The sequence below is a fragment of the Myotis nattereri genome (assembly GCF_964212035.1).
Source record: "Myotis nattereri genome assembly, chromosome: 3".
In the NCBI taxonomy this organism is placed as follows: domain Eukaryota; kingdom Metazoa; phylum Chordata; class Mammalia; order Chiroptera; family Vespertilionidae; genus Myotis; species Myotis nattereri.
The window spans coordinates 209,765,935-209,793,812 of NC_138077.1; the positions used below are offsets into that span (position 1 = coordinate 209,765,935).

The 27,878-nt window shown below is 56.4% G+C and overlaps 1 protein-coding gene across 1 annotated transcript; it reads right to left on the minus strand.

Annotated features, from left to right (window-relative positions):
- PLOD1 (procollagen-lysine,2-oxoglutarate 5-dioxygenase 1) lies at positions 1–27,191 on the minus strand. The gene is made up of 19 exons (XM_081088531.1): positions 27,010–27,191; positions 20,765–20,856; positions 17,495–17,628; positions 16,350–16,513; positions 14,978–15,090; positions 13,547–13,610; positions 11,852–11,949; positions 10,966–11,067; positions 10,313–10,444; positions 9,866–9,987; positions 8,800–8,904; positions 8,250–8,375; positions 7,822–7,963; positions 6,680–6,793; positions 5,945–6,010; positions 5,255–5,359; positions 3,561–3,707; positions 2,731–2,856; positions 1–879 (listed from the first exon to the last, which is right to left on the minus strand). Exons 1-19 carry the CDS (start codon positions 27,083–27,085, stop codon positions 724–726), a joined length of 2,184 nt encoding a protein of 727 aa, XP_080944657.1. The 5' UTR covers positions 27,086–27,191; the 3' UTR covers positions 1–723.
- Between the last annotated feature and the right edge of the window lie 687 nt (positions 27,192–27,878).

The following is a 27,878-nucleotide window of genomic DNA, read 5'->3' on the forward strand; positions in this document are numbered from 1 at the left end:
TGGTTTCAATGACTTTTAATAGGAACTCTCCTGTGTCTGTCTGTCCCTCTCTCCAGAGACACGGGGACATGCAGGACAGGGGGACGCAGTACAGTGTGTGGACATGTCACTCCCTTCCCCCACAAAGGGTCAAGTAGAGGATGGCGCTGTGGCATCCATGCCTTTCCCGCCGCCCGGGAGGTCTGCCGAGTCACCATCTGCAGGGACAGCGTGTGGCTCCCATGACAGGAGCCAGGAAAGAAGGGGCTTCCGCAGTCCCGGCTGAGGACTTGAGTCTGATCCAGGTCATGGTGTCGGCCCTGAAGCTTGAAGCAGAAGATCCCAGGGCTGCCGCTCTGCATGGGAGCTGGGGGTGGGGGATGGGGGGTGGCTCCACGCCCCTAGAGCCCTCGGGGCAGCTGGGTATGCCCCCGTCTGCTCACGTGTCACTCATGGAAGGACCGGAGGAAGGGGGCTGGGTTTTTGAGGAAGACAAGTGGAAAAGGGTGAGCTGTTCAACGCAGTGAAAGCGAACGAACAGCCTCCCCCGGGGCTGGGTGCAGAGCACCAGGAAAGTCCCAGCCCAGGAGGTGTCCTGGCCGCTGGCCTGCGGCCCAGGCTCTCCAACGGCAGCTCCAAGAGCAATGGGAGGTCAAGAACCTGGAGGCTGGACGGGGTCCCTGGGATCCCGGGCAATGGTTGTTGGCAGAGAGGAAAGTGTCCGCAGTGGCTGGGCCTGGCCAATTAGGGATCGACGAAGGAGACGGCGATGTAGCGGGTGCCCTTGGTGGTGGGGAGCCCCTCATGGTAGTGCGTGAGTCTCCCGGGGTGCATGAGGGCCCAGCCCTTCCGCGGGGCTCGGATGGAGCAGTTGTAGCGCAGGAACCGACAGCCACCGCCCTAGGAGACGCGAAGTGTCAGTTTCCCAACAGGAAGCGTCAGTTCCCCAACAGGAAGCGTCAGTTCCCCAACAGGAAGCTGGGCCCTCCCCCACCACCCCCTCTTCTCCCATCTGAGCCACCCCAACCAAGCAGGCTCAGCACAGCCTGCCTGGGATGCCTGTGGAGTGACAGCCATATGCTGCCTAAGGAGGTCACACAGCAAAGACCGAGTGATCAAGAGTCAGGCAGCCCTAGCCGGTTTGGCTCAGTGGATAGAACGTCGGCCTGCGGACCAAAGGGTCCTGGGTTCGATTCCGGTCAAGGGCACATGCCTGGGGTTGCAGGCTTGATCCCCATTGGGGGGCGTGCAGGAGGCAGCCAATCAATGATTCTCATCATTGATGTTTCTATCTCTCTCTCCCTCTCCCTCTCTGAAATCAATAATATATATATATATATATATATATATATTTATCTTTTTAAAAAAAGAAAGTCAGGCAGCCCTGGACAAAGGTCAGCCACACCCTTTATTAACTGTGACCAGCCTGAGCCTCAATTTTCCCTTCTGGAAAATGGGCATTAAATTGCATAGAGTTGTGAGCATTCAATAAGATGATACAAGTAAGAGCTTAGGGCCAGGTTTTCCAACCTCAGCACTATGGACATTTTGAGCCAGATAATTCTTTTTTTTTTTAAATATATTTTGATTGATTTCAGAGAGGAAGGAAGAGGGAGAGAGAGATAGAAACATCCACAATGAGAGAGAATCATGGATCAGTTGCCTCCCGCAAGTCCCCCACTGGGGATCGAGCCCACAACCCGGGCATGTGCCCTTGGCTGGAATCGAACCTGGGACCCTTCAGTTCGCAGGCTGACGCTCTATCCACTGAGCCAAACTGGCCAGGGCTCTTTTTCTTTTTCTTTAAATTGTGGTAAAATACACACAACATAAACTTTACGATGGTAACCATTTTTAAGGGAACAGTCCAATGGTATCATGTACATTCATACTGTTACGCAGCATCACCACGACGGGCCAGATCATTCTTTCTTATGAGGGCTTTCCCCACTAGATGCCAGTAGCACCGACAATGTCTTCCGATACTGCCAATGTCCTTTGGGTAGGGGGGCAAAATCGTCCCCTAGGAGAACCCCTGGCACACTGTCGACTCTCAAAAAACCAGGTGTTTTTATGGGTCTCCTTCACAGTGTGTAACCCGGGACTGAGTCACAAAAAACTCCTTAAAAATAGTAGCTTACGGAGGGAGTGAATGAATGGATGAATGGCTCTACAGCTGATCACACCCACAGGCCTCCCTTGGGGTCCTAAGGCCCCAGAACTGCTCCTCCTCGCCCTCATGTCTTCCTGGTTTCCCCAGATTTCCCTCCAGCCACAAGCCTGGGTTTAGTCATTCCCACAGAAGCCCTCTTCCAAGAATGATGCGGATCCGGAACTTGTTACTACTAGCTACCACTCCTGGAGTCCTTACTATGGGTTCCCGTAAGCCGTTACCTGGATGAGCTCGTGTCATCCTCACAACTGTGGGGAGGGCACTTTAAGTTTTCCCAAGAGATTGCCTGAGGCCCCCCGAGCAAGGGGGGAAGAGGGGGCAGGACCCAGGTGAGGTCATCTGGCTCCAGGCCTCCTGGCCCCTTGCTCTCTTGGGTCTAAAGCCTTCTCCCTCCTGTCAAACTGCTGAGCCCGCCCCTCCCAGGAAGCCTTCCCCACGGACCTAGCGCCCTTTCTCTCTGGTTCCTAGTTCTCCGGTGCTGGTGCCTCCTGGACCCCTCAGCTTCCAACACCCTGCAAGCTGCTCACCAGCCAGCCCTCCCTCCTGCCTGCTCCCTGGGCCAGAGCGGCCCTGCTCACCTCGTAATCCACCCCGACCCTGTTCAGGGCGATGTTGATGGTGAAGGTGGAGGCGTCGTGGTGCGGCATCAGCGAGGGCTGCTCGTCGGGCTTGTAGCGGACGACGAAGGCCAGGTCGAACTGGGCCTGCGCCAGGGAAGAGACACAGAGAACCCGCATGAGAGGCGGCGCAGGCCAGGAAGGGAGGGTGTCCGGGGGGGCCTCAGCGCCTGCTGGAACGTCGGCTCCCTGAGGGCAGTTTATCTCACGCTGTGTTCTCCGGGGCCTGCTACAGTGCCTGGCACAGAAAAGGTTCTCAATAGAAACGTGGGGAGGAAGGGAAGGACAGGAGGGAGGGAAGGAAGGGGAGGAGGGAAGGAAGGAGAGAAAAGAGGGAAGAGAAGGGAAGGAAGGTGGAATGAATGAATGAATCTAATCCTCACACCCTCCCAACTATCTAGGCAGGTGGTCCCTTGAGGACAGGGCCCAGGTGTTTGGAGAAAACCGTGTGAAGGAGGAAGTGACAAGTACAGAAGCCAAAGAGGCATCAACAGACACATGAGTGAGGGAGCTCAGGGGACCCGAGGGAAGAAGGGCATGCTGGCCGCTGACCGGGGGTTTGTCTGGTGAGCTGGCATGGCAGTCATGGATGCAGGGGTCAAGGACACAGAGGATGTCAGAGGATAGAGGCAGAGTGGCCCCGCCTCCCCTGGCCCCGGCACCTGAGAGGAGGAGACTTCTCCCCTGCCTAGAGACCAAATATTCAGGCCTCTGCCCAGCTGGGAACACTTCTCCCCGCCTCCCCAGCCCCTCCACCCCCGCCTGGTCCTGGCTGCACCCAGCCGGCCCACCCTGGTGTAGTAGCCGGGGTAGAGCTTCTCCGTCACGGGCGCGATGTACTCCACCAGGAACTTGTGCCACTCCCGCTCAAAGCTGATCTGGTTCATGTGGATGTCGATGGTTGGCACGTTCTCGTAGCCACCCTGGATGCGGTTGTCCTGGAAGCGACCCAGAGAGGGTGGTGAGCAGAATTCTAAGACGGCCCCGATTCCTGCCACCTGTCCAATCCCCTCCCCTTGACCTTGAACCTGATGGGATAAGGGCAAAGGTGAAGGGGTTTTGCAGGTGTGATTAAGGTAACTAGTCAGTCGACTTCGGTTTAATCAAAGGGGAGGTGATGCTCGGTGGGTCTTCTTTTTTAATATTTTTATTGATTTCAGAGAGGAAAGGAGAGGGAGAGAGAGAGAGAAACATCAATGATGAGGAAGAATAATTGATCGGCTGCCTCCTGCACGCCCCCTACTGAGGACTGAGCATGCAACCTGGGTATGTGCCCTTGACCGGAATCAAACCTGGAACCTTTCAGTCCGCAGGCCAATGCTCTATCCACCGAGCCAAACCAGCTAGGGGGCACTGGGTGAGTCTTTAAAGGAGGATCTTGGAGTCCGGCCGGTGTGGCTCAGTGGCTGAGCATCAACCTATGAACCAGGAGGTCACGGTTCCATTCCCGGTCAGGGCACATGCTCAGTCCCCAGTAGGGGGCGTGCAGGAGGCAGCCGATCAATGATTCTCTCTCATCATTGATGTTTCTATCTCTCTCTCCTTCTCCCTTCCCCTCTGAAATCAATAAAAATATATTTTAAGAAATAAATAAATAAGGGAGGCTCTTGGAGGGAGAGAATCTCCCTGCTGGCCCGGAAGGGGCCAGTCACCTTGAGCTCCACAGCGGCAAGGACATGCATTCTGCCGTGTGAGCTTGGAATAGGGCCCCGAGCCTCAAAGGAGCACCGACCCCAGCTGACACCCCGACTGGGGCCCTGGGAGACGCTGAGCAGAGCACCCAGCTAAGCCACACACAGACCCCAACCCACAGAACCCGGAGATAAGTGGATGTTTTAAGCCGCTAAGCTTGGTGGTCATTGGTTAACAGCAGAAACCCATAGGGCAGCTTAGGCACGAGTGTCCCGGGAGGCCCGGGCACTGGAGGGCAAGGACCAGCCAGACCCAGAACGCATGGCTGTGCCGGTTCCGGGCTCTGGAGCTGAGCTCCCGGACCAGCGATTAGTCAGCTGCCAGGCTGAGGTCAGCCACTCTCTGAGGCCCAGGCCCAGGGCGCATGTGCCTTTAACCAGGGGTCCTGGACTCTGCAAGAGGAGGGCAGGCAGGGGGTTCCTCCTTCAGCGGCACCACTAGCTTCTGCAGGTCAGTGCCGTCGCCTCCTAATGGCTCCTCATCCACAGCTGCCCACTCCTCCCCCTTTCCACGCCCAATCTGGGAAGGAAGCTCAATCACTGGCACAACAAACAGGAACTGGAAACCTAGCACCTTCGGGCTAAGGCAGCTCAGTCACCCAGCGGCAATGGCAGCTTAGAGGCCAGCACTCCATCCCATTCCGCCACCCCCCTACTCCTAAACGCCGGCCATCCCTCTGTTCCTAAACGCAGGCGCCCCCATCTGAAGAGTCCCAGGCAAAGAGCCCGGAGGGCGGGCCTGGGTGGAGGGGCAGCCTCCCACCAGCCCCAGTCCAGGCGCCTGGGGCTCCCACCTTGTTATCTCCCAGAGACCACTGGCCGTAATGCTCCATCTCCTCCACCAGCTCGTCACAGGCCGTCTCCGTGAAGATGGGGAACCAGTAGACATCCGGGCAAGGCTGGGGAGGGTGGGGACTCCGTCACAGCGGTCCACAGTGGCCCCGCCTCATCCTCCCCCTGACCCCATGGCCCTTGGCAGAGCCCGCCGCAGGCAGGATCCCTTGTGTGGTCCGTGCCCTGCCCCACCCTGGTCTGAGAGCCTCTGAGTGTCCCCCTGAGAGTCCCCAGGGAGCCCGGACTCGGAGATGCTGAAGGAAGACAGAACTGGAGCTCGGAGCTGGCCAAGGTCACAGAACTGCCAGTGCCAAGGCCAAAGCCACCCGAGTGTGGGCATTGAGGGGCAGAGGCCTGCTGGCTCTGGGGGAACACGGGCCATGGTCTGCAGCTGAGGCCACCTTTGGGATGCTTTTCCTCTCTTTCCTGCCTGGGCCAGAAAAGAAGCCTGAGCCCCCCCCACCCCCCACCCTGCAGATTCCAGCTGGAAAGTGCCAGCAGGAGGACGGGGCCACCGCTGCCCCCTCCCTCGCCGGAGCACAGGAGGGGGCCCCGCCGCCCCCGCCCCAGGTCAGCTCGCTTCGTTCCTCTGTCCTCCGGGTGTCGGGTACAAATCCAGAGCGTCATTCCCGGGGGTGCCCAGTCCTCACCATCTCCACCAGCTTCCCCGCCAGGGCCTTGGTGTAGTTCTCGTGAATGTACTTCTCCTTCCAGTCCTGTGGGGAGGGGGGAGCGGGATGGGGTCCTGGGAACTGGCCTGGGCCAGCTGGACTCACCCCTTGCTCAACTCCATGGGAGGCTCCAAGAGGGGCCTCCTCCCCCCAGGCCACACACAATGTACGTGAAGGTCTGCATGCCTGGAGCAGCCGGGTTATCTCTGTGCCCACTGGGTGCGTTGTGTTGTTTGGGCGTAAAAGGGTGCCCACGGGAGCTGGTGTTTGCATGTGTATGTACACGTGTGCATGTGTGTACAGGTCTACGTGAAGATACAGGCATGTGCCCACATCGGCCACAAGCTCACAATGTGTCAGAACACTGTCACAATATTCTCCTCTTCTGATCACAACATTCTCAGGGGCAAGTCAGGCCGGGGCAGTATACCCATTTTACAGCTAAGATAACTGAGCCCCCAAAGGTAGAGAGAGGCTCAATGAAGTCGCAGCTAATGGGCCTCTGACTCCGCATCCCTCCTCCACTAGATGGCGCTGCCTCTCAAAACACCCTCCTCTTCCTACTCAAACCCGCAGACAGGCCCCCTGGGGTGAAGGAAGGCAGGTGGCCCACAGGGTCCCAGTGTCAAGCTCTGAGAGGGAGGCAACTCCGGCGACAGGATCACCGGGGCCCCTTCCACTCCCACCCCTCCCTCCCGCCCGCCCAGGCCTCACCTCAGGGTTGCTGAACACCTCCCAGAGGTCATTGTGGAGGTGGGTGGTCTGGTAGTTGTCCAGGGAGAGCAGGTGGCCGAAGGTGTGCCGGTTGGTCAGGAACATGAACACACCCTGGGGAGACCAGGCCGATGAGAGAGACTCCCCTCCCCTGCACGCCCTGGGAGGGGCATGACAGCAGCCTCCTCTGCCCACCGGGGTCACCTGGACCTGACACTAGGGCTGCCATCAGGGAAGCTTCCTGGGGGACTGAATGGGAATAAAAGAATGAACGTGCCCAAGAAGAGGACGGTGTTCTGATCCCAAAGTTTGGGGCACAGGGGAAGACATCAACGGGCTGTCACATTTATTAAAAGCCACAGAAAACATTGGGTGTAGCACAGAACAGGGTAAGGGTGTTTCCTGGGCACATATTTGGAGTACATTCGGATGGAAAGTTTCCGGTTTTTTTAGGTGTTGTCAAAAGCGTAAATAAAATAGCCCGGCCGGTGTGGCTCAGTGGCTGAGCATTGACCTATGAACCAGAAGGTCTTGGATCGATTCTGGTCAAGGGCACATGCCCTGGTTGCAGGCTCCATCCCCAGTAGGGGACGTGCAGGAGGCAGCTGATCAAAGATTCTCTTTCATCATTGATGTTTCTCTCTCTCTCTCCCTCTTCCTTCTGCTCTGAAATCAGTAAAAGTATACTTCAAAAAATAAAATAGATGGTGTAGCCCTAACCAGTTTGGCTTAGTGGATAGAGCATCGGCCTGCGGACTGAAGGGTACCCGGTTCGATTCTGGTCAAGGGCATGTACCTAGGTTGCAGGCACATCCCCAGTGGAGGGTGTGCAGGAGGCAGCTGATCCATGTTTCTCACTCATCGATGTTTCTAACTCTCTATCCCTCTCCCTTCCTCTCTGTTAAAAAAATCAATAAAATATATATTTTTTTAAAAGATAGATGGTGTAAAACCCAGGTCTGCTAAAATGACCCCCACAGATCCTGAGGACCAACCCGTATGCCAGTGCCCCTCGTGTCCCCGCCAGGCCTGGCAGCCTTGGAGCAGCCCTGCTGGAACCTCAGAAGCTCCAGGGCGTATGGTGAGCAGGCAGCCCACCTTCCCCATCAAGGGCCTCCTCTGACCGCCCACCCAGGGCTGACCTGCTGGCGGACGTTGGCGCAGAAGGCCATGTCGGGGTCCAGCTTGCTGTGGTGGAACAGGTCTGTCTGCTGCAGCTCAGCTCGCAGGGCACTGCCTTTCATCAGGTAGATGTTCGAGATGTAGGGCACATTCCAGACGCCGCTGAGCGAGAGAGGAAGACGAGGGGCCGCAGGCTCGCGTTGAGGGTCGCAGACTAAGGGCCAGGGGCCAAGGGAAGGGCATGATAGTGCTGATTGGAGTCCCCTGCCCTGGGCAATGGGCCCAGGATAATTGTTGGGAAGTCCTTCTGTGTGTCTGACTGCAGTCTCCCTTGCTTCAGGTGCGGTGGGAATTTGAGGGCAATAAGGACAAGAATACTGGGGGGGGGGGGTGCTGCAAGGCCAGGAAGAGGACAAATGGGGGTGCCCCCCATCCTGTCGGTACTCACACACGCCGCCCCTGCACGATGTCCACGTAGTCCTCGGAGCGGGCATAGTAGCCATCTGCACTCAGTGCTCCCCAGAAGTTGGACCACAGCCTCCCATGGCGGGTCATCAACGGGGCGATGACGTTCCTAAGGAAGGGAGTGCCTCAGAGGGGTCCCTCTGCCCACTGGGAGTTCAGGGCAGATCTAACCAGGTGTGGGGAAGGGTGTGGGTCCGTTTCAACCTGCAAGCACCTCCCTGGGGCAGGGCCCGGAGGCAGGTTTGGCCCATCTGATACCTTTTCCCTCCCACAGGGCAGCCAAGAACAGAGGGTGTGAGGGGGATGGCTTGGGGCTTGTGATGGGGGAGGGGGGGCAGGGAGTAGGGGAAACAAGACAAGGTTGCCAGGCTGGGGCAAGCTCAGGGTAGTCGATGAGGCCAAGGCAGGGGAGGAGGACAAAGGCAGGGAAGAGCTCCCAGCAAGGGCCCGGGCCTATCCCGGGCAGTGCCAGCCCAGGAGCCCCGCTCTGAGGGCCCATCTGTCTGCCAGCCGCAGCCCACCCACAGCCTCACTTGTTCTGCTCAATCAGCAGTCGCAGGATCTGGGGCTCGGTCAAGGCCACGTCGGCATCCACGCTGAAGTAGTAGGTACAGCCATGGTCCTGCCGGCACAAGTCCCTGCAGGCAGGGGGACGCAGGGTCAGTTGCAGGGGGGGGGGCTCCAGTGCCAACCTCCCCACCCAGGGTCGTGGAGCTACCCACAGCTGCACTCTCCACCCCTGCCCACCTTGCGATCACAGGGACCAGCCACGGGTCTGTAGAGAGGTTGGGCCGCTCTGGTGCAGGTTGGGACCAGCAGCCTCGAAGGTCCCTCCCAATTCCAAACCCTGATGCAGATCCCAAACTCTCAAGACGAAGGCCCAGAGCTTGACAACTGGTATCAACCGCCCACAGACAGGCTCCCACCGTGCCCAGGGCCAGGGGCAAACTGGCTGTGCCTTCCTGGAGGGTGTCTGGGTACTTGCATCAAAGCCTTAATTAAGATTCACGATCCAAATCCAGCCCACTGCCCGGTTTCGTGTGGCTCATGAGCTAAGAATGGTTTTACATGTTTAACTGGTTGGGGAAAAGCATCAAATAAGTTGCATGAGAATCACAGAAATTCAAACGTCAGTGTCCATAAATAAAACTTTGTTGGAGCCCAACCAGGCTCGCTCACGCTACCCCAGCAGAGCTGAGTGGCTGCGGCGGGGCCCACAAAGCTGGTTTGCACAGATCCACAATCTAGTCCTTCATGGGAAGGCCGCCAACCGCGGATCTGGACGGTCCAATTCTTCTAGGGTCAACATACATTATGGGGCAATCAGAGATTATTTCTCTGGTTGTCAGCATTTATTGTCTTCCGGTCCTCCAGTCCTTCCTAAACGCTGACACTGCTCAGCCCCAGCCAATCGCAAGACCGAGGCAAGTTCCCCATCTGACAGATGGAAACGCTGAGGCCCAGAGAAGGGCAGGAACCCGCCGGAGACCACCCAGCCTTCCGAACTCCTGTCTCCCAGTTTGGTGCTCCGGACACCATGGCCCCTCTGCCCACCACTGTCAGCAGAGATAACCACATCCCCCCTGGCCCCCAACTCACGCGCCCATGTTCCTGGCATCAGCATTAGCCACCTGCACCTCGGGGCCCACCAGCTTCACAGACTGGTACTCGCCGCCATGCTCCGCCAGGAACTGCTCCACCTGGGCCTTGTGGTGCTGTTCCTGGGGAGGGGGGTTGAGGATGAGGACACAGTCCCCCCCAGGGACCACCACACCTTCTGCTGCTGCAGGCTGCCCCCTTTCCTCCCTGGCACATCCCGGCCACCCGCTTTCCTAAACTCCACGCCTTTGCCCGCCCAGGCCAGACCTTCTGCCTGGAATGCCCTCCCTGGCCACCCTCTGACCATCCTCCCCTGACCAGGCCAGGTCCACAGGCCTCTTAAGAGCCTCTGCCACCAGGACAGCACCCCCAACCCACAGGCCTCACACCCAGGTGGTTGATTCCGCTGGGCCACACGGCAACCCTACCTAAGCCCCTGCTACTCACGTGGTTGTGAATGAAAAGCCGCATCCGTTTCTGGGGATAGTGGAGGCGCAGGAGCCGCTTGAAGAACAGGGACAGGAATGGCGTGGGCTGTTCGATGAACACACCGACCAGGACAGAGGGAAGAGCTTCATCCTGCGTGGAGAGGGGGCAGCAGAGTCCAGCCATGCCCAGCCACTGAGCCACCCCTGAGCCAGAGGTGTGCGGCCCTAGCAGGCAAGGGGCCTGGGCCAGGGAGCTCTGGGTAGGACGGACAGGTGGGCAGAGGCAGGGACTGGCAGGGAGGCAGGAGGCTGCCCCTGCTGGGGACCAGGAGTCGCGTGAGCCCTGACTCGGGGCGAGGACTAGTTGATGGCAGACTGTTGGGGAGCTTGGCTGGCATGGGGTTTGATGTGGGGCCACAAATGAGGAAGAAGGTTTGTGGGATGGAGACAGGGCTGCAGGAGGGCCTGAACGACCAGGCAGAAAAACTGGAAGGCAGGCATCGGGGGAAATGTGGAGCCATGTGTAGTCTGAGAAGACTTCCAGGAGGAGGTGCCTGGTGAGGAGCAGGATGGAACCCCAGCCAGGGAGGTAATCCCTCTACCTTCCACCAAAGACAAGAGTCTCTTCCAGAATCACCCATCCTCCCCCACCCCAGCTTCTGGCGGCCTTACCCCGATGCCCTTGAGGCTTCGTAGGCCCTCGTCACACACAACACAGCCGGTCTCGAAGGTCCAGAAGCGCGGGATGTAGTTGCCCAGGTAGTTCAGCTGCAGCTGTGGGGGACAAGGGGTCTGAGAGGTGCCAGTCCCACCCCCTGCAACCCCTGAGGCCTACCTTCCTGGGCCCCAGTCCGCTGCCACCTGAGGGGGCAGGAACTGTGACCTTGTTTTGGGTGGGCCTTGAAGAGGGCATGCGCATCCCCTGAGGTCACCACAGCTGAGGGAGGGCAGAGGGAGGGCTTGGCGCCCTGGTGCCTTTTCATCTCAGGATGGGCTGAGAGCTTGTAAAATGCAGATTCCCGGGCCACGCCCCTTCGAGATTTCCACTGGCCAGCTTGTGGGCAGGGGCGGGAATTCTGCATTTTAACACATCCCCCTTCCTCTCCCTTCCATTGATTGATTCTGATTCGGGTGGTTGAGGACCTCTCACTCAGAGAACTGGTGTGAGCCAGGGGCCAGTTCCTCGGGGCCCCATCTGTAGCTCCAGGAGAATGGGGGCCAGTCTGTCCTGTTCATGACTGACCAGGCCTCATGCCCTGGTGCAAACATTCAATAAATATTTCTTAAATGAGCAAACGAGCCTGCCCTGGGGTGATGGAGTGTGGGTGACTTAAGGCAGCCAAGCCTGGGCCTGGGTGGGGGCAGTGGCTTCCTTTGTGTCCTGCGGTCCAGCAGGATGAACAGGGCGTCAGCGACTAAAACAGCAGGAAAGAGGCTCCACGTTGAACTCAGATTTGCGGGCAATGCCTACAAGCTCTCGGGCACCAGGTGGGTGGCCCTGGCCCTAAGGAGAAGCTGACCCCCTCCCACACTCCCCAGGGCCTGGGGCCCCTCCTACCTTGGTGGGTCCGTTGCCATGAATCAGGACTGGGAGGGTGTCGTAGGCCAGGTTGCGAGCTCGAACGTGGCCCATTTCAAACTTCAGCACAACCTCATCTGGGGGTGAGAAAGCACAGCGCCACCCAGCGTCAGACTCAGAGGCCAAACTCAGGAGCTGACAGGCTGGGCTCAAATCCCAGCTCTCCCCCAGTGAGCAGGGTATCCCCGTAGGTTAGTATTTCACCTCTCAGCGCCTCAGTTTCCTCATCTGTAAAATGGGGATAAGAGTGGGAGGACTCTTAATGGGAGGACTCTATGTCCAGTGAGCACTTAGCACCGTGCCTGGCACAGGGTGAGCATGGAATCCACAGAAACCCACATCAGTTACTGTGATTACTGATGAGAGCTGGAAGCCAGGGATGGGAGGAAGTGAAGACTGAAATATCCCAGCCCCAGACACAGCTCAGAGAAGCCCCACTGGCAGGGTCTGGGAGACGCCCGCTCCGACAGGCATGCAGAGCAGCCCTGAGTACACGCCAGCGACACAGGGCGGCCTGGGAGGGACAGGGGACAGATCCTGGTCTGGTAGAGAGAGCCCTAATCCCCATGCTAGGACCCTCTTAGCCTGCACGTAAGACAGGAAGCTGCCTTGTTCGGCAGCTATATAACCCAGAGCAGCCTTTCCCAAGGCCTGGGAAATGCTGGGGAGGGAGGGCTTTGTGGTGGTGACCATGAGAGGGGAGCCCCTCTGTGCAAGCTCCTGGCCCCCCACGGGGTGAATCGGACCCAGTTTATTAACCTAGGCTCAGGAACTCCCAGAGGCCACAGCAAAGGGTGTGATGTTTCCACACCTTCCTGGGAGAGGGCCAGGGCTTTCCTCGGATTCTCCAAAGGGTCCATTTATACCAGTGATGCCGAACCTTTTGAGCTCAGCGTGTCAGCATTTTGAAAAACCCTAACTTGACTCTGGTGCCGTGTCACATATAGAAATTTTTGATCTTTGCAACCATAGTAAAACAAAGACTTATATTTTTGATATTTATTTTATATATTTAAATGCCATTTAACAAAGAAAAATCAGCCAAAAAAATGAGTTCACATGTCACCTCTGACAAGCGTGTCATAGGTTCGCCATCACTGATTTATACCATAAATTCACCAATCAGTGATCGGGTCCAAATTCTCTTTTCTAAAGATGGGGAAACTGAGACCTGAGGTGTGTGTGTATGAGTCTGGCCTGAAGTCACCCAGCAAGCTAGTGGCAAGGCAATGCCATCACCAGCCAGGGACCTGGGGTCAGCCCAAGGGCTTTGGAGTTTCAAGAACCAACTGGCCTTCACTTTCCAACTCCCTGCCAGGTCAGCCCCTGCCCCCAGGCCAGGAAGCCATCAGCTGGGAGGTGGAGGACAGGGAAAGGAGGTGAGGACGGGGTCGGGGGCAGGGTGGGTACCTGCAGTGGGCATTACCAGGCTGGCAGGCTGCTTCCCTGCCCGGGTGTTGGGTGAATTCGGTAAGCTGACCTCGTGACCCTCCTTTTCCCACCCACAGGGACATACAGCTCTGCCCCAGGTGGTCTCTGAGGACCTGGGGATGAGGCGAGCGACCTCCCAGCACAACCCACAGAGAGGAACCAACCCTCTCTCCCCCTTGGGCTCAGGCCCTGCCTGAATGCCCCTCTCCTTCCCGCCATCCCCTCCCTGTGGGGGCTGCTCACCCAGGGCTCCATCCAGGTTCTGGAAGATGCGGCAGCGGTGGTCCAGGGTGATATTGATCCGCTCCTGCAGGAGACAGGGCGCCAGGCTGCGTCAGGGACCGGCCCTGGCAAGGACAGGGCTCCGTCGCACCCACTGTGGGCAGCCTGCCCCCCACCTCTGCCTCTTCCTCACCACATCCGCTTTGCCCAGTCACATCAGGCCAGCTGGGAGCCCTGGGAAGGCCAGCCAGTGGCCAAGCCCCTGGGATCTACGGGCCGAGTGGCCCCATTTACAGAGAACCAGGGGCTCTCGGCACTGGAAGGAATCTAAGGAAACAGCGGGTTCCACTGCAACAAGCACCCTAATAATAACACACACTGTTTAGTATTTGTGTGCCAATCGCTATTCTAAGTGTTATATACACGTTAATTAATTTAACCCACACAACACCCTCTGGGAAAATGCCATCGTCACTGCATTTGACAGATTTAAAAAACAAGGCACAGAGAGGTTGGTTAACGTGCCCAAGGTCACACAGCTAGTAAGTAGCTGACTGGCATTTGAACCCAGGTAACCTGGACCCAAAGTCCCTGTTCATGGGCACAATGCTGCCTGTTCCACCCCACTGTGTCTCATGGAGCCCAAGGCCAGGCTGAGAGAGGGCAAGGGGCACTCTAGGCTCCGCCCTCATCCCAAGCAGAGCAGCTCCATTTTCATGGCTTAGTCCCCGGGCTTCTGCAGTGATGTCACTGGAAGCAAAGGGGAAGGAGGAAGGACTGCGTGAACAAAAAGATCAAGTTTACAGTTTCCACTGCACAGGCCCGACTGCTTCATTGCATCATTCTGTGGATGATAAAAACTGGGGCCCAGAGAGGGGAAGTGAATTACCCGACGTCACACAGCACAGCACGGGTGGAGGATGGGGAGGTAAGCAGGGCAGAATCCAGGAATCCTGACACCTAAGCGCACCCTGAGTTTCCTGTCTACCCAGAGCCTCCTGGCTGGGGCTGGGGCTGCACTGGCCTGGTTCGGCTACCTCCGCTCCCCTCGATGACCCCTGCCTCTTTGAGCCAGGCTCAGCAGTGGCTTGTTAAGCTCTCATCAGCCCCCCTAGAAGCCCCCAGGCACAGTGGGCAGCTCAGCCTGTCATTCTTTTCAACGCCATCACCATCACCTGACATGAGGTTGTAAACTCCTGTCTCCCCACCTCAGGGCCATGAGGGCGCAGACCCCAACTCTCTTGTTCATTGCCGTATCCCCGCCCTGCACCTGTCAGTGTCTCCCACACAGTGGGCGCCCAATCAAGATCTTCTGAATAAATGAGTGAATCGATGAATGGATAAATGGGGGTGTCAAGGCCAACCCAGGGATTCAAGGCCTATAGGGGCTGCTCCCCAGTGCAGCCTGGCCCTTGGGATCAGGTCCCCCCAGCCCCACCTGCTGACTCTTACCCTCTTCTCCTTGTCCAAGAAGATCCTGGTGTAAAAGAGCTGGTCGCTGTCACTGTCCTGGCCCTCCCACTCGGCCACCAGCTTGCTGAGGCTGGGGGCATAACCGATGAAGCCTGGAGGTTGCGTGAGGACACACAGAAACAGATACTTAGCTTCCAGCCTCCAAGCTAGGGGCCTCTTCCCAGCCTCCCCTCTCCTCCATGTCCTACTCCTTTATCTACAAGCCCTGCCTCCTCTCAGAAGTCCTCCTAGATTGAGAGGAGGTGATGTCTATCGGCTGGACACAGCCTGCCAGTGAGTGTCATTTAGTGCAAGTTCCCACCGAGCCCAGAGAGAAAGACCGATGGTGCCCACTAAACCGTACCAGCTTAGATGCTGGGCTCCACACAGATGGTGAATGATGGATTACACCAGGAGTTCCTAGAGAGCAGAGCTGGTGGGCGCAAGCTGGAGCCCTTTTCCCATAGTTACCTGGGAAACTTGGCCCAGAGAAGGGCAGAGGCTGGGCCAAGGGCACACAGCACATGGGGGCTTAAAGGGAAAAACCCACACAGATCCCTGGTTATGGGGAAGGCTGGTGAGAGGAGGAGAGATATGGAAGAAGGTGGGCAGCTAGGGAGGGCCCTGCCCCAGGGGACACATGTACCACAGGGCCGGGGCCAGGGCCAGGCCATCTGGACTGTGCCTACTCTCTCGGCCCGTGGGAGGAAGTGACTTCTGTGGCTGGACAGAGAAATCCAGGATAAAATATGGATTTTATGCTCTGCAGTGGGAAGCCACTGAGTGATGAGTGTGGATTTGCCTCTGGCTGCTGGGTGGAGCATGGACTGGAAGGGCGGGGGTGGGGCTGGTGGGACAGTGTGCCGACTGCTAGATGCCAGGAGCCCAGTGAGGCAGCAGCAGTGGGTGCGGACCTCAGGGCAGATTCGGGAGATATCTTTTCATCCTCACCCGAGGATATGTTTATTGATTTTTAGAGAAAGAGGATGGGGGGGGGGGGGGGGGAGAGAAACATTGATCACTTGCCTCTCATATGCTGCCCAAGTGGGAATCAAACCCACAACCTTTTGGTATATGGGACAAAGCTTCAACCTGGCCAGGGCAAGAGATCTTTTGAAATGGGACCAAAGGACTGAGGTGGGGGAGGGCAGGTTTCGCCCTAGGCAGATGGGTGGCTGTCAATGAGATGAAAAAGACAGGGGTGGGTGGGCGGGGGGGGGGGGAGTTTAAAAATTAAAGAATCAGGAATTCTCCTCAGGGGAGCCTGTGTTTGGGACATGAGCGACATCCTGTGGACACCGAGCAAGTGAGGAACCTCACGGAGGCAGAGGTGGGTTCCTCTGGAGCCTGCCCAGCCCCGCCAGCTCCTCACCTCCAGAGCCCAGGAACCTCTTGCCGTCAGACACCACTGGGTACTTGGCCTCCAGCCTGCGGTCGGGGTAGATGAGCTCCTCGGCCGAGAAGACCACCTGGCTCCTGGCCTGCCGGAACTTCTTCAGGAGCTCCCGGGGCCCCGAGGCAAACACCACGTCGTAGCTGCAGCCGGAGCCAGAAGACGGGCAGAGGTGAGCAGGAGTGTGGAGAGGGCCCAGGAGACCTGGATCGAGGCTTCTACAATCCCCTGCTCCCAATCTAGGGAATGGGTCCGCCCTACTGTCCCTGGTCCGGCCCGCCATGTTCCCACCCCCACCCAGGACAGAGAGATGGTCCCTATAACCCAGTGGTTCTCAACCTTCCTAATGCCGCGACCCTTTAATACAGTTCCTCATGTTGTGATGACCCCCCACCATAAAATTATTTTCGTTGCTACTTCATAATTGTAATGTTGCTACTGTTATGAATCGTCATGTAAATATCTGATATGCAGGATGTATTTTCATTGTTACAAATTAAACATAATTAAAGCATAGTGATGAATTACAAAAACAATATGTAATTATATATGTGTTTTCCAATGGTCTTAGGCGACCCCTGTGAAAGGGTCGTTCGACCCCCAAAGGGGTCGCGACCCACAGGTTGAGAACCGCTGCCTTAACCCATGCCCTTTTCCCACTGAGAGTGTGGCTTGTCACATCTGGACAGGTTCCTCACCCATCTTTTCACCAAGATGGGGAATGGGCTACACCAGAGGGTCTCTCCTGGGACACACAGACCCCCTAAGACTTAGACAACCTTAGCTAGAGTGATCTCCCATTTCAGATGTCCTGGGAGAACCTCAATTTAAAATATTTCTCATGCCCGGCTGTTGTGGCTCAGAGGTTGAGCATTGACCTAGGAACCAGGAGGTCACAGTTTGATTCCTGGGAAGGGCATGTGCCTGGGTTGCAGGATCGATCCCCAGTGTGGGGCGTGCAAGAGGCGGCTGAGTCTCTCTCGTCATTGATGTTCCTATCTCTCTCCCTCTCCCTTCCTCTCTGAAATCAAGAAAAAAATATGTTTTTTTAATTTTTTAAATAAAAAAATATTATTCTATTTCCCTGCTGAGGGACCCACCCAGAGAGCCCCCCGGCCGCTGACCTGTCTGTGAAGAGAATGACCAGGTTCTCCTTGTCTGCATGCTTCTCCAGAGCTTTCTTCAGCAGCCGAACCTTCAGCCCTCCACCCGCTGATGTTGCCTTCTCTCCATGCCAGTCCTCCCCCAGGCCCAGAGCCTGCAGAGAAAGGCCCATTACAGATGGTCAAGTGACCATGCATGACCAGTCTGTGTCCCATCCCTCCTTCTCCCACAGCCATGGTGTGAGCATGTGACCCAAGAAGAGCCTATCAGAGTCTTCCCTGGGACTGCTCTATTAAAATTAAGGAAAGACTGCCTTTTCTGCTGAGGTTGAGAAGCTGGTGGCCACCTTGCCACCACATACAGAGAGTATGTCTGCCAATGAAAACAAACAGGGCCTAAAGACAAACAAACAAAAAAAACGGCAAAGACTTTACCATGCTTGAACCCCCGGATCCAGCTGTGCCTGAAGCAATAACCCTGTTTCAAATCTCATTCATGTGAGCAAACACAGGTTCTTTCTGGCTTAATGCCGCTCGATTGCAAGTTGTATAGGCAGAGACATGGCTTGTGTTGTCCATCATCCCTGGTGCCTACCGTTGTGCCTGACACAGGAGGCACTCAGCACGCTCCGCTAAATGGAGAAATGCCTCCCTGTGGGCTCAGCCCCATGGGCCAGACACAGAGGACACACACCCATGACTCCAAGGACTGGGCATAGCCTATGCTTCTTCATAAGAGTGTTTGTGCCGCAACCGGTTTGGCTCAGTGGATAGAGCGTCGGCCTGCGGACTGAAAGGTCCCGGGTTCGATTCCGGTCAAGGGCATGTACCTGGGTTGCGGGCACATCCCCAGTGGGAGATGTGCAGGAGGCAGCTGATCGATGTTTCTCTCTCATCGATATTTCTAACTCTCTATCTCTCTCCCTTCCGCTCTGTAAAAAAATCAATAAAATATATTTTAAAAAAAAGAAAAGAAAAGAGTGTTTGGACAGTGAGGTCTCCAGACTGTGGGCATCCCCAAATCACCCGGGGGAGCTGTGAAATGCCAGTGCCCTCTTACCTAGTCACTCCCTTGCCCCCGTCCCCCCCATGAGCCCGTGCACACTACATTGAGCACCACCACACACTTCTCCCGTCTCACGCTCCCCACACCCTCCATCTCCAGCCCCTCGTGGGTTTTGCTTATGTCTTTCTCCCTCTTGCTTTTCCTAACTCATTTCCAACGTTCAGGCGTCCAGAAGTTCCCCCTGTTGCAGCTGTAGACAATCAGCTACCCCAGCCATAGACAGCAGCAGCCCCAGGCAACATACTGAAGATAAGGAGTGGGAGACAAACAGGGCTGACAATAAATCGCCCAGAGATGACTTGGGGAGTGATAAAGAAGATGTCCAGAAAGCTGAGCGAATTTGTGAAGAGACCAGAACCCCAAGAACACCTGAGAACATCTTCGTTGCCATGCTGGCAGTCACCAGCTGTGCGGTAATATCACCGGGGGCAAATGGGGAAGTCCTCCCTGGGTAAGACCCCTTACATGGGCTGATCCCCCGCCTAGTATAGTAAGTACAAGGGCAAAGTATAATTACATGGGTGTCCCCACCCAGCTTCCCTTTTTATACGACACAGAATCAAACTACTGCTCCTCTGTGTGTAGAATTAAAGAGAGGTTTTTCTGGCTAGCATCCACACCAAAGGAGGGGGAAGCGAAAACCTAAATACAATTACTGTAGTTGCTTGCTCCTGGGAGAGGCAAAGAGAACTGAATATTACTAAGACCTCCCCGCACTAAGCCATTGCGTAAGAAGTTTCATGAATGGCACCCACCAGCAGCAAACTTAATAACAGATTTTTCTTTTGTGGATTGGAGCCCCTACAGGTCTGCGTATAGTAATAATCAATGGAAATCAGCTGCTGCACTTGCACCAATAAAATGATATAGTTTTGCCAAAACCGGTTTGGCTCAGTGGATAGAGCGTCGGCCTGCGGACTGAAAGGTCCCGGGTTCGATTCTGGTCAAGGGCATGTGCCTGGGTTGCGGGCACATCCCCAGTGGGAGATGTGCAGGAGGCAGCTGATCGATGTTTCTCTCTCATTGATGTTTCTTAACTCTCTATCTCTCTCCCTTCCTCTCTGTAAAAAATCAATAAAATATATATTTTAAAAAAAATGATATAGTTTTAACTATAGCTTAAATAATTCCATTCGTACCTTAGAGGGAACTCCCAACAAGACAGTATTTACCGCTGCTTGTGTCAATGAAAAATCACCTTCTTGGTGCTTAGGGTAAAGATAACACCACCCTTAATATTTTGGAATGACTGCAGCATACTGTATAATTATTCCAGGCAAAATTACAAACTAATTCCTTAGATGCCTGGCAGCAATTTAAAGAAAGAATTTACTCCTTTTCACTGGCTCTCCTTACTTTTGCCTTTTAGCATAACCACTATTGTCTGTCTCATTCTTGTTGTTTTTTTTTTTTTATTTTGTACAGAGAGGAAGGGAGAGGGATAGAGAGCTAGAAACATTGATGAGAGAGAAACTTCGATCAGCTGCCTCTTGCACACCCGCTACTGGGGATGTGCCAGCAACCAAGGTACATGCCCTTAACCAGAATCGAACCTGGGACCCTTCAGTCCGCAGGCCGACGTTCTATCCACTGAGCTAAACCGGTTAGGGCTCATTCTTGTTCTTCTACGTTTAATTTTAGTCTGCAGATGCGGAATAAAAATCTTAAAAGAACCTGAGCTCTGCAAGCGGCATATCAGCATCTATTAAGAAATCAAAGACGGGGGAATTGCCGAAAGCCAAGATCAACAGTAATTAATATAAATGCGAGAAGTCCGGTCAGAAAGCTGAATGGGGCTTTTGATATTCAGAAGGCTGACTGTCTGCATTGTCATTACCTACTGCTGACTCAACAGCCGAAGGCAACCCCCCAAACTTGATGATCTCTTTACTGTTTCCCAAACATCACCTTTGATAAGTCTGCATTCCTAAGAGGCAATTGTGTATTCTAGTAAATAAAAGCAGATGGGAACTGCTGGAGACTCGGTGGAACTTGATCCCTAGAACCAAGTTCACAACTGGCTTCCCCCGTAGTTTCCAAATTTATATTTCTTGTCTTGTGTATTCATCTGCGCGCAGCCCTTTCTCCAGGACTTTGAACCCAGGCCACGCTGGCCGTGGTCCCACACCCTGTGGCTCCAAGTCAGTTGGGGAAGGTGGACACGCAGCTCCTGGACACCCCCTCCACTCCTCGGCTGTCTCTGCCCCACCTGGGGAGCCCCTTACCTGGATCTTGTAATTGAAGAACTGGGCTGAGCGCTTGAAGCGTCGGAACCCCTCGGTCTCCTTCGTGGCCACCGTGAGAACTAAGAGGTTGTCTAGGGACAGAGAAGGGCGTGGTGAGTGGGATGGAGGAGGACAGGTGACAGGTAGGGGCAGGCCACTGTGCTTGTCAAATCCCACAGGCCGTGGCCCCATTTCCATTATAGACAAGAGCCCAAGGCCCAGGTGGGAAGGGATGTGCCCAAGATCACTCCGTTGGTTAGTGACGGAGCTGGGATGTAACCCGCGTCTCCAGATTCTCCTCCAGGGCTCCATTCACCTGTAACTGACCAACATGACAGGGAGCGACCGGAGCAGAGGTGCCTGCGTCTTGCATTGTGGGACTGGGCCTCTCTGGCTTTAAGGGGCTCTGGGCCAGGCACAGGGGCGGAGGGAAGGACTCGCTCTGAATGCTGCATTCTGGGAGGACCTCTCCGGCCCACGCTGGACATTAGCCCGGAGGCAGCCACCACTATCCACGCTGCACCCAGAGCAGACGTTGCTAATCAACCCCTACAGACCCCTCTTGCTGAGTCTCACTCAACCTTGGATTCTCCCAACACCATGAGAACCTATGAGAATCGGCCAGGAGTGGAAACCGCCTTGAAATCCTGGCCATTGACCAGAGCAGCTGTATTACCTTTTTTTGTTTGTTAACCCTCACCTGAGGATATTTTTTCCATTGATGTTCAGAGAGACGGAGATGGATGGGGAGAGACAGAAACATCTATGTGCGAGAGACACATGGATTGGTGGCCTCCCACATGAGCCCAGCTGGAGCTGGGATTACACCTGCAACCCAGATATGTGCCCTTAACCAGGAACTGAACCCGGGACCCTTTGGTGTTTGGGCCGATGCTCTAACCACCGAACACACTGGCCAGGGCTGTATTACCTTTTTAACAATGGACCTCTCCCAGGCTCTGTAGTGCGGCTTCACCTGTGCAATGGAACAATGGGAAACGACTCCCCAGAAAGCATCTCTGGGAGCCCTGGGGAAGCCGCTCCCAGACCACACTTTGAGGCTGAATCCTCTGAGTAGTGAAGGCTCTGGTCAGAGTCCTAGCTCTGCTCCTTACCTGCTATGTGACCTTGGGCAAGTCCCTGACCTTTCTGCCTTCAGCTTCTCCCTCCCTTGTAGACTAGGGATTAATCACAATACCTTCTTCCCGGGCTTCTGGACTAACTCCAGGAGATCAGGCCTGTAAAGTCCTGTTGGGATGCTGGCACAGGCTAAGAGCTGTTACTGGTGACGATGAATGAGAAGCAAACGCCTTGCTCTGGCATTCAAGGCCCTTGCTGATCAGTCCGATGATGCACTCATTCCCTCCAGCAGCAAGGGGGCCTCCTCCAGCCAGAAGTCTCACCTTGTGGGCGCATCCCTCCTGCCAGGGCTCCCTCCCTGCCCTTTCCCTAACCTTCCTCCAGGTCCCAGGGCCAGTGACAGCGATGCCTCTTCCCCACCACCTCTATGAAGCCTTCTTGGATTTTTCCTGCCCTCAGGGGCAGGACCCCACTTTGCAGCACTCATCAGTGTTCCACTGGGTGACCCTTTCTTCCCTGGGGTCCAGGACTTAACACTTTCCTGGGTGAACAGACCCACTAAGTGGTGTGACCAGGCCAGCAAAGGCAGGTGAGGCACCCCCACTCCCATCCTAGGAAGTCAAGCGGAAACTAGGCTCAAAGAACTAAGGGTTGTATCTCATTGGTTGAGCATCCTCCCATACATCCAAAGGTCTCAGGCTCAATTCCCCAACAGGGCACACACCTAGGTTGTAGTTCAATCCCCAGATGAGAGACAACCTATTGATCTCTCTCTCTCTCTCTCTCTCTCAAATCAGTCCAGTCGGGGCCAGTTGGGGGGCGTGCAGGAGGCAGCCAATCAATGATTCCCTCTCATTAGTGATGTTTTTATCTCTCTCTCCCTCTCCCTTCCTTCTGAAATCAATAAAAATATATTTAAAAATAAATAAATTAAATAAATAAATAACCATGTCCTCAGGTGAGGATTACAAAAATAAAATGAAAAAGAAGAAAGGGGCCCTCCCAGCCTGGCAGAGCTGGCAGAGCGGAGGGGCAGGGCGCTGGCCCAGAGCAGGGGGCTGGCGCCAAGCAGCCCAGCAGGGATTGGCAGGAGTCCACAGGGTGGGCCCAGGGACCTGTGGCCGAAGGGGTGGGTGCACTAGGCAGGTGTGGAGAGGGGAGGCCTCACGACCTGACCCTGGGGTCCAGGAAAGAGGGGCGCTTCTCACCCTTGGGGAAGAGCTCCCCCTAACACCTGCCAGGGTTGTTAAGTCCCTGCCCCGGTGAGGAGAGGCAGCGCTGCCGGCTTGGAGGCCCTGCTGTCTGAGGCCCTCTTGTTGTCCACAGGGGCTCCTGGGGACAGGAAGAGTGTCACATTTCACGATGGAAAAAGCCAGCGTGTCTGTGAGATTCTGGATTCTCCATTAGATCCCGACTCCTGAAGTCAGGCAGCGAGGAGGGAGTGAGGGGGGAAGGGGTGCTAGGTCTCCAGGCTCCTTTTGGGGGTTTCTGCTTCCAAATCACCATAACAATGACGGCTAAGCTTTATGGAACACTCTCTGCTCGCCAGACTCTGTTCGGAGCCTTTACACCTACTAAAGCCCCTCCCCCTACAGTTGGGAGCCCAGGCCGAAAGCAGGTGGGCGGGGCCCTGGTGCTGGGAAACTGAATGCCCGGGTGACGTTTGCCCTATGGGGTGCCCAGAGCTCTGACCCCGCCTGCAGTGAGCCAGGAAAAGACTCACCACGCGCCTTAGCCAACTTGGCTCAGTGGATAGTGCCGGCCTGTGGACCAAAGGGTCCGGGGTTCAATTCCAGTCCAGGGCAGGTACCTGGTCGCAGGCTCCTTCCTGGCCTGGGCCCTGGTCAGGGCGTGTGCAGGAGGCAACACATCGATATTTCTCTCTGTCTTTCCCTCTCTTTAAAAATCAATGGAAAAAATATCCTTGGGTGAGGATTAAAAATAATAAAATAAATTAACTTAAAAAAAACCTCACCACGTGACAGGAGCTGGTGCCAGGGCGCACATGAGACCTGACACCCAGGGCTCCCGGTCCTGCTGACCTGCTGCCCAAAGTCCAACCGTGGTTTCCCCAGGTGAATGGCCCATGATCCAGGTCAGCAGAGATGAGCAAGACAGTGGAGTGGAGTGGCAGACAGATAGCAGGCAAGTACCTGAGCGTCTGCGTGCCTGTGTCATCGTCGGCAAAATGAGAGTAATAACCACAAAAACGTACCCTCCTCCAGAGACTCCCACACGGGTTCAAGGAGCTGATGTCCACCAAGTGCTGAGCACAGCACCTGCCGTGGGGTTCCATGCATTCCTGTCCTAGGGGGGTGAGGGCCAGTTCCTGGGGGTCAGGGGCGGAGAGGAGCCTCTCCTGAGAGGCTGAGCCCGGGTGGGGAGTGCAGACACCTCTCTGGGATCCCAAGAGAAGGCTGAGGACTCAGGCTGGGTTCATTGGGCTCTGCCTGACGTCCCCTCTGTCCCAAGCAGTGCCAGCCCAGGCATGTGGTCTTGGCTCTCAAGGCGTGTCATGACATACCCAGTCTGCTCTCTGGGGAGGAGGGAATGAGTGAAGCTTCCCCCCACCCCACACCCCCCCCCCCCTCCAGGCTCACGCAGGGCTTGATGTGACATGGGTCAGGCAGAATGGCAGGAGATGGGGAGGTCTTGACTCGTACACACCCAGCCAGGCCTGCCTGATTCGGGGAACTTTTCTGTCCCCTGCACAGTGAAGGCATGACCCCCACCCAAGTCCAGGGTCCCCTGGTCCTTCCCTCTCCATGTCAAGGCCTGCAGAGAAAGGCGCGAGCCCCGGGAGAAAGCCAGAAGCCTCTGCAAAAGGGAGAAAGGGCCGTGGGGTGGGGGTGGGGGTGTCTGCTCTCTCCCAGACCCTCAGCTCTACGGAAATTTGCTTGTTTGGATGCTGCTTTGTGGAAGGCCTTTTTCTGTCCTCCACATTGGTCTTTTGGCTCACCTGGGACAGGGTTATGTCTCCTCCCTCAGGCTCTCTGGGAACCAAGGGTTCACAGGAATGAGCAGTGGGCCTGAGTCCCAGTCAGTGACTTTACTTTCAACCAGCTGTGGCAGCCTGAGGCCAGGAGTTTATAACCTTTCAGAGCTTCAGTCTTCCCATCTCCAAAATGGGGCTAATGATTCCTTACTGATCAAAGTAAGGAATGGAGCAAGAGATGCACAGAGCCTCAACTTGAGAGCAGCTTGACAACAGCCCCATACCTGGGACCCGCTGCCCCTGCTCCATCAATGAATGGTTATGATCTACTGGGTTATCTCGGACACCATGCTGTGGGGGCTGGCCGCCTTGTGTCTACTTTGCTCCCTCCCATCACCTGCTGGAGGTCAGGGCACCTGAAGCCTTATCACTGATTTGGTCCCTCCCTGACTCACCTCTCTGGGCTTCCTTGTAGGGGGCTAGGTTTCTCTCATGAGATGGTCTGAGGTGGAGGGAGTTCACAAAAACAGAAGCAGAGACCCTGGCCGGTTTGGCTCAGTGGATAGAGCATCGACCGGAGGACTGAAGGTCCCAGGTTTGACTCTGGCAAGGGCACGTACCTCAGTTGCAGGCTCAATCCCCGGCCCTGATTGGGGAGCATACAGGAGGCAACCAATCGACGTGTCTCACTCACATCGATGTTTCTCTCTGTCTTTCCTCCTCCCTTCAACACTAAAAATCAACGGAAAAACATCCTCAGGTGAGGATTAACGACAACAACAAAAACAAAACAAAAACAGAAGCAGAGGAACTGCCAGCCGAGGCCCAGGGAAAATAAAGGCTATTATAGGGTTCGTGGCTCCCAGCTAGTAAGCAGACCCTGGCCACAGGCCCTTTGCACATACCACCATCCCAGCCCTGTGCTCAGCACCTCCCTCACTGGGTTTTCTGACCTGTCCTCCTGCCCTGCTGGTATACTCCAGGAAAGATGGCAGCACGGGGCCAGAAATGCCTCTGTGGGCCAGGCATTGAGCTCAACTCTCAGCAGGCCTCATCCTATGGAATCCTTGAGGGAGCTCTAGGAGTGATGTAGTATAGCCCCTGTTTTGCAGGCTAGGACACCAAACCTCATGGAGATCAAGCAACTGCCTTTACCAGAGACGCGTGGCCTTGGGCACAACGTGGCACAAAGAAACACGCAAGAAATGGTCCAAGGGTCTGCTAACCTACTATCCCGCCCCCTCCAGTTCCCAGGTTCCCCAGGAGGGTGGGCCCAGGGAACAGAGGGTCATGGGAGGTGCAGCCAGTTCAGATCTGCTGCCGTGGGACTGCCAGGATCTTCTTATACCCTTCTGGGGGCTCTCAGATGCTCAGCGGGCAGCCCTGGAGGTGGCCCGGGGAAGGCAGGGGAGAGTAGCACCCACTCAGGATAGTGGGGCCCGCTCTAACATCCCACCAGCCTTGGGGATGTGGGAGGAACACTAGACCCAGAGCCCAGAAGACCTGGGGGCAACCACTCCAGAGCTGGAAACGCCTGGTGAGTCATGGCACCTATCAGGGCCTGTCTCCCCATGTGCAAACTGGAGAGGGTAAGACCCACCTGGCAGGGCAGGGCCAGGGCAGACCACGGAGAATGTAGCTGAAAGTGCAAGCAGCTCTGCAGCGGGACCCGCCCCTTCCACACCCCACCCCAGCCACCTCACCAGGTGGCCGCTCATCCCCATGATCTCTTGGCCAGCTGGGCTCTGGAACCAACCGGACGCAACTGGGTGTTAATCTTGGTTCCCAAGCCCACAAGCTGCGCGTAACCTTGGGCAAGGGAAGCAACTCTGGAGCCTCAGCTTGCCCAGCTGAAAAATGGGCATAAGAGAAGGATGCACACCCGAGGGTTGCCATCAGGCTTAACTGACGCCTGGCCTCTAGTAAGGGCGCCATAAATAGTAGCCTCTGTCATTACTAGGAGCGCTATTATTTGTCTCTCTGGGTGCTGAACGGGACTTCCCTCCCAGATGTGGGAACCACAAGCCCAAGACGGGAAGTGATTTTTCCAAGTCATCCGCGAATCAGTGGACAAGTAGCCAGAACTCAGACCACCTCCCCCGTCCCCCGCCCCCCGCCAGCCCAGGCCTCTGTAGATACCGGTCCTTACCGAGGCAGCCCCCAGATCAGCCCTCCGCCCCATCCCGCCCCCCACCCCCATTCCCCTGCCCGCCCCGGCCCCGGCCCTCACCCTCCGGCTTGGCGTCTCCCTTCGCTTTGGCCAGAAGCAGCCAGCCCAGCGGGGCCAGGAGCAGCAGGGGCCGCATCGCCAGGGTCGGGGGCCGTCCGTCCGCCCCGCGGTGCGAGCAGGCTGGAAACTTCGGGACGAGGCCGGCGGTGCCGCTGCCACGCACGGGGCCCGCCCCGGGGGCGGTGCCGCGCCGGCCCCTCCGCTCCCGGCCGCCCTCCCGGGGGAGGTTTTCCTGCAGACGCGCCAGAACTGCAGCCTCGCGGTCGGAGCGGCTCCCTCTGGCCCGTCTGCGCGGCTCCCGGGTCCTGCCGCCGGCCTGCCCTGCTCCCTCCCGTCTCACGGGGCTGCTGTACCCGCAGGAAGGCGAGGGGAGAGCGGGCGAGGCAGCGATTTCCATACCCCCGATCTGCGCCCAGGCCGGACGGCGTCCATACCGCGAGCCTCGCTGCGGCGCCTCCGGTGGGGATTACGAGAGCATCTGCCGTTGGGTCTTGCACGGGTTAATGGCGGAGCTACCTGTAGCGCACTGGGAACAGGCCCTGATAAGCCCGCAGTAGGACTCAGCTCCTAGGATTTCACTAGTCCTTCCCCAGACCCTTGGGCGTGGAGTGGGCAGGGGCCGGGGAGGACCGTGTTCAAAGGCATCCATCACACCCTGCCCAGACTCTCCCAGCAGCTTATCACCAGCCCCTAAAACAGGAAATCCTTTGAGTTTCCCTTTTTGTCCCCTCCAGGCAACTGGAGACAGGCCAGTAAGCCAGGCCCAGTGGAACGGGGCGACAGACGGAGCTGAACAAACTGGCGGAGGCATGTACAACAGTTGTATTTCAGCCTCCTGGTTCATAGGTTGACACTCAACCACTGAGCCA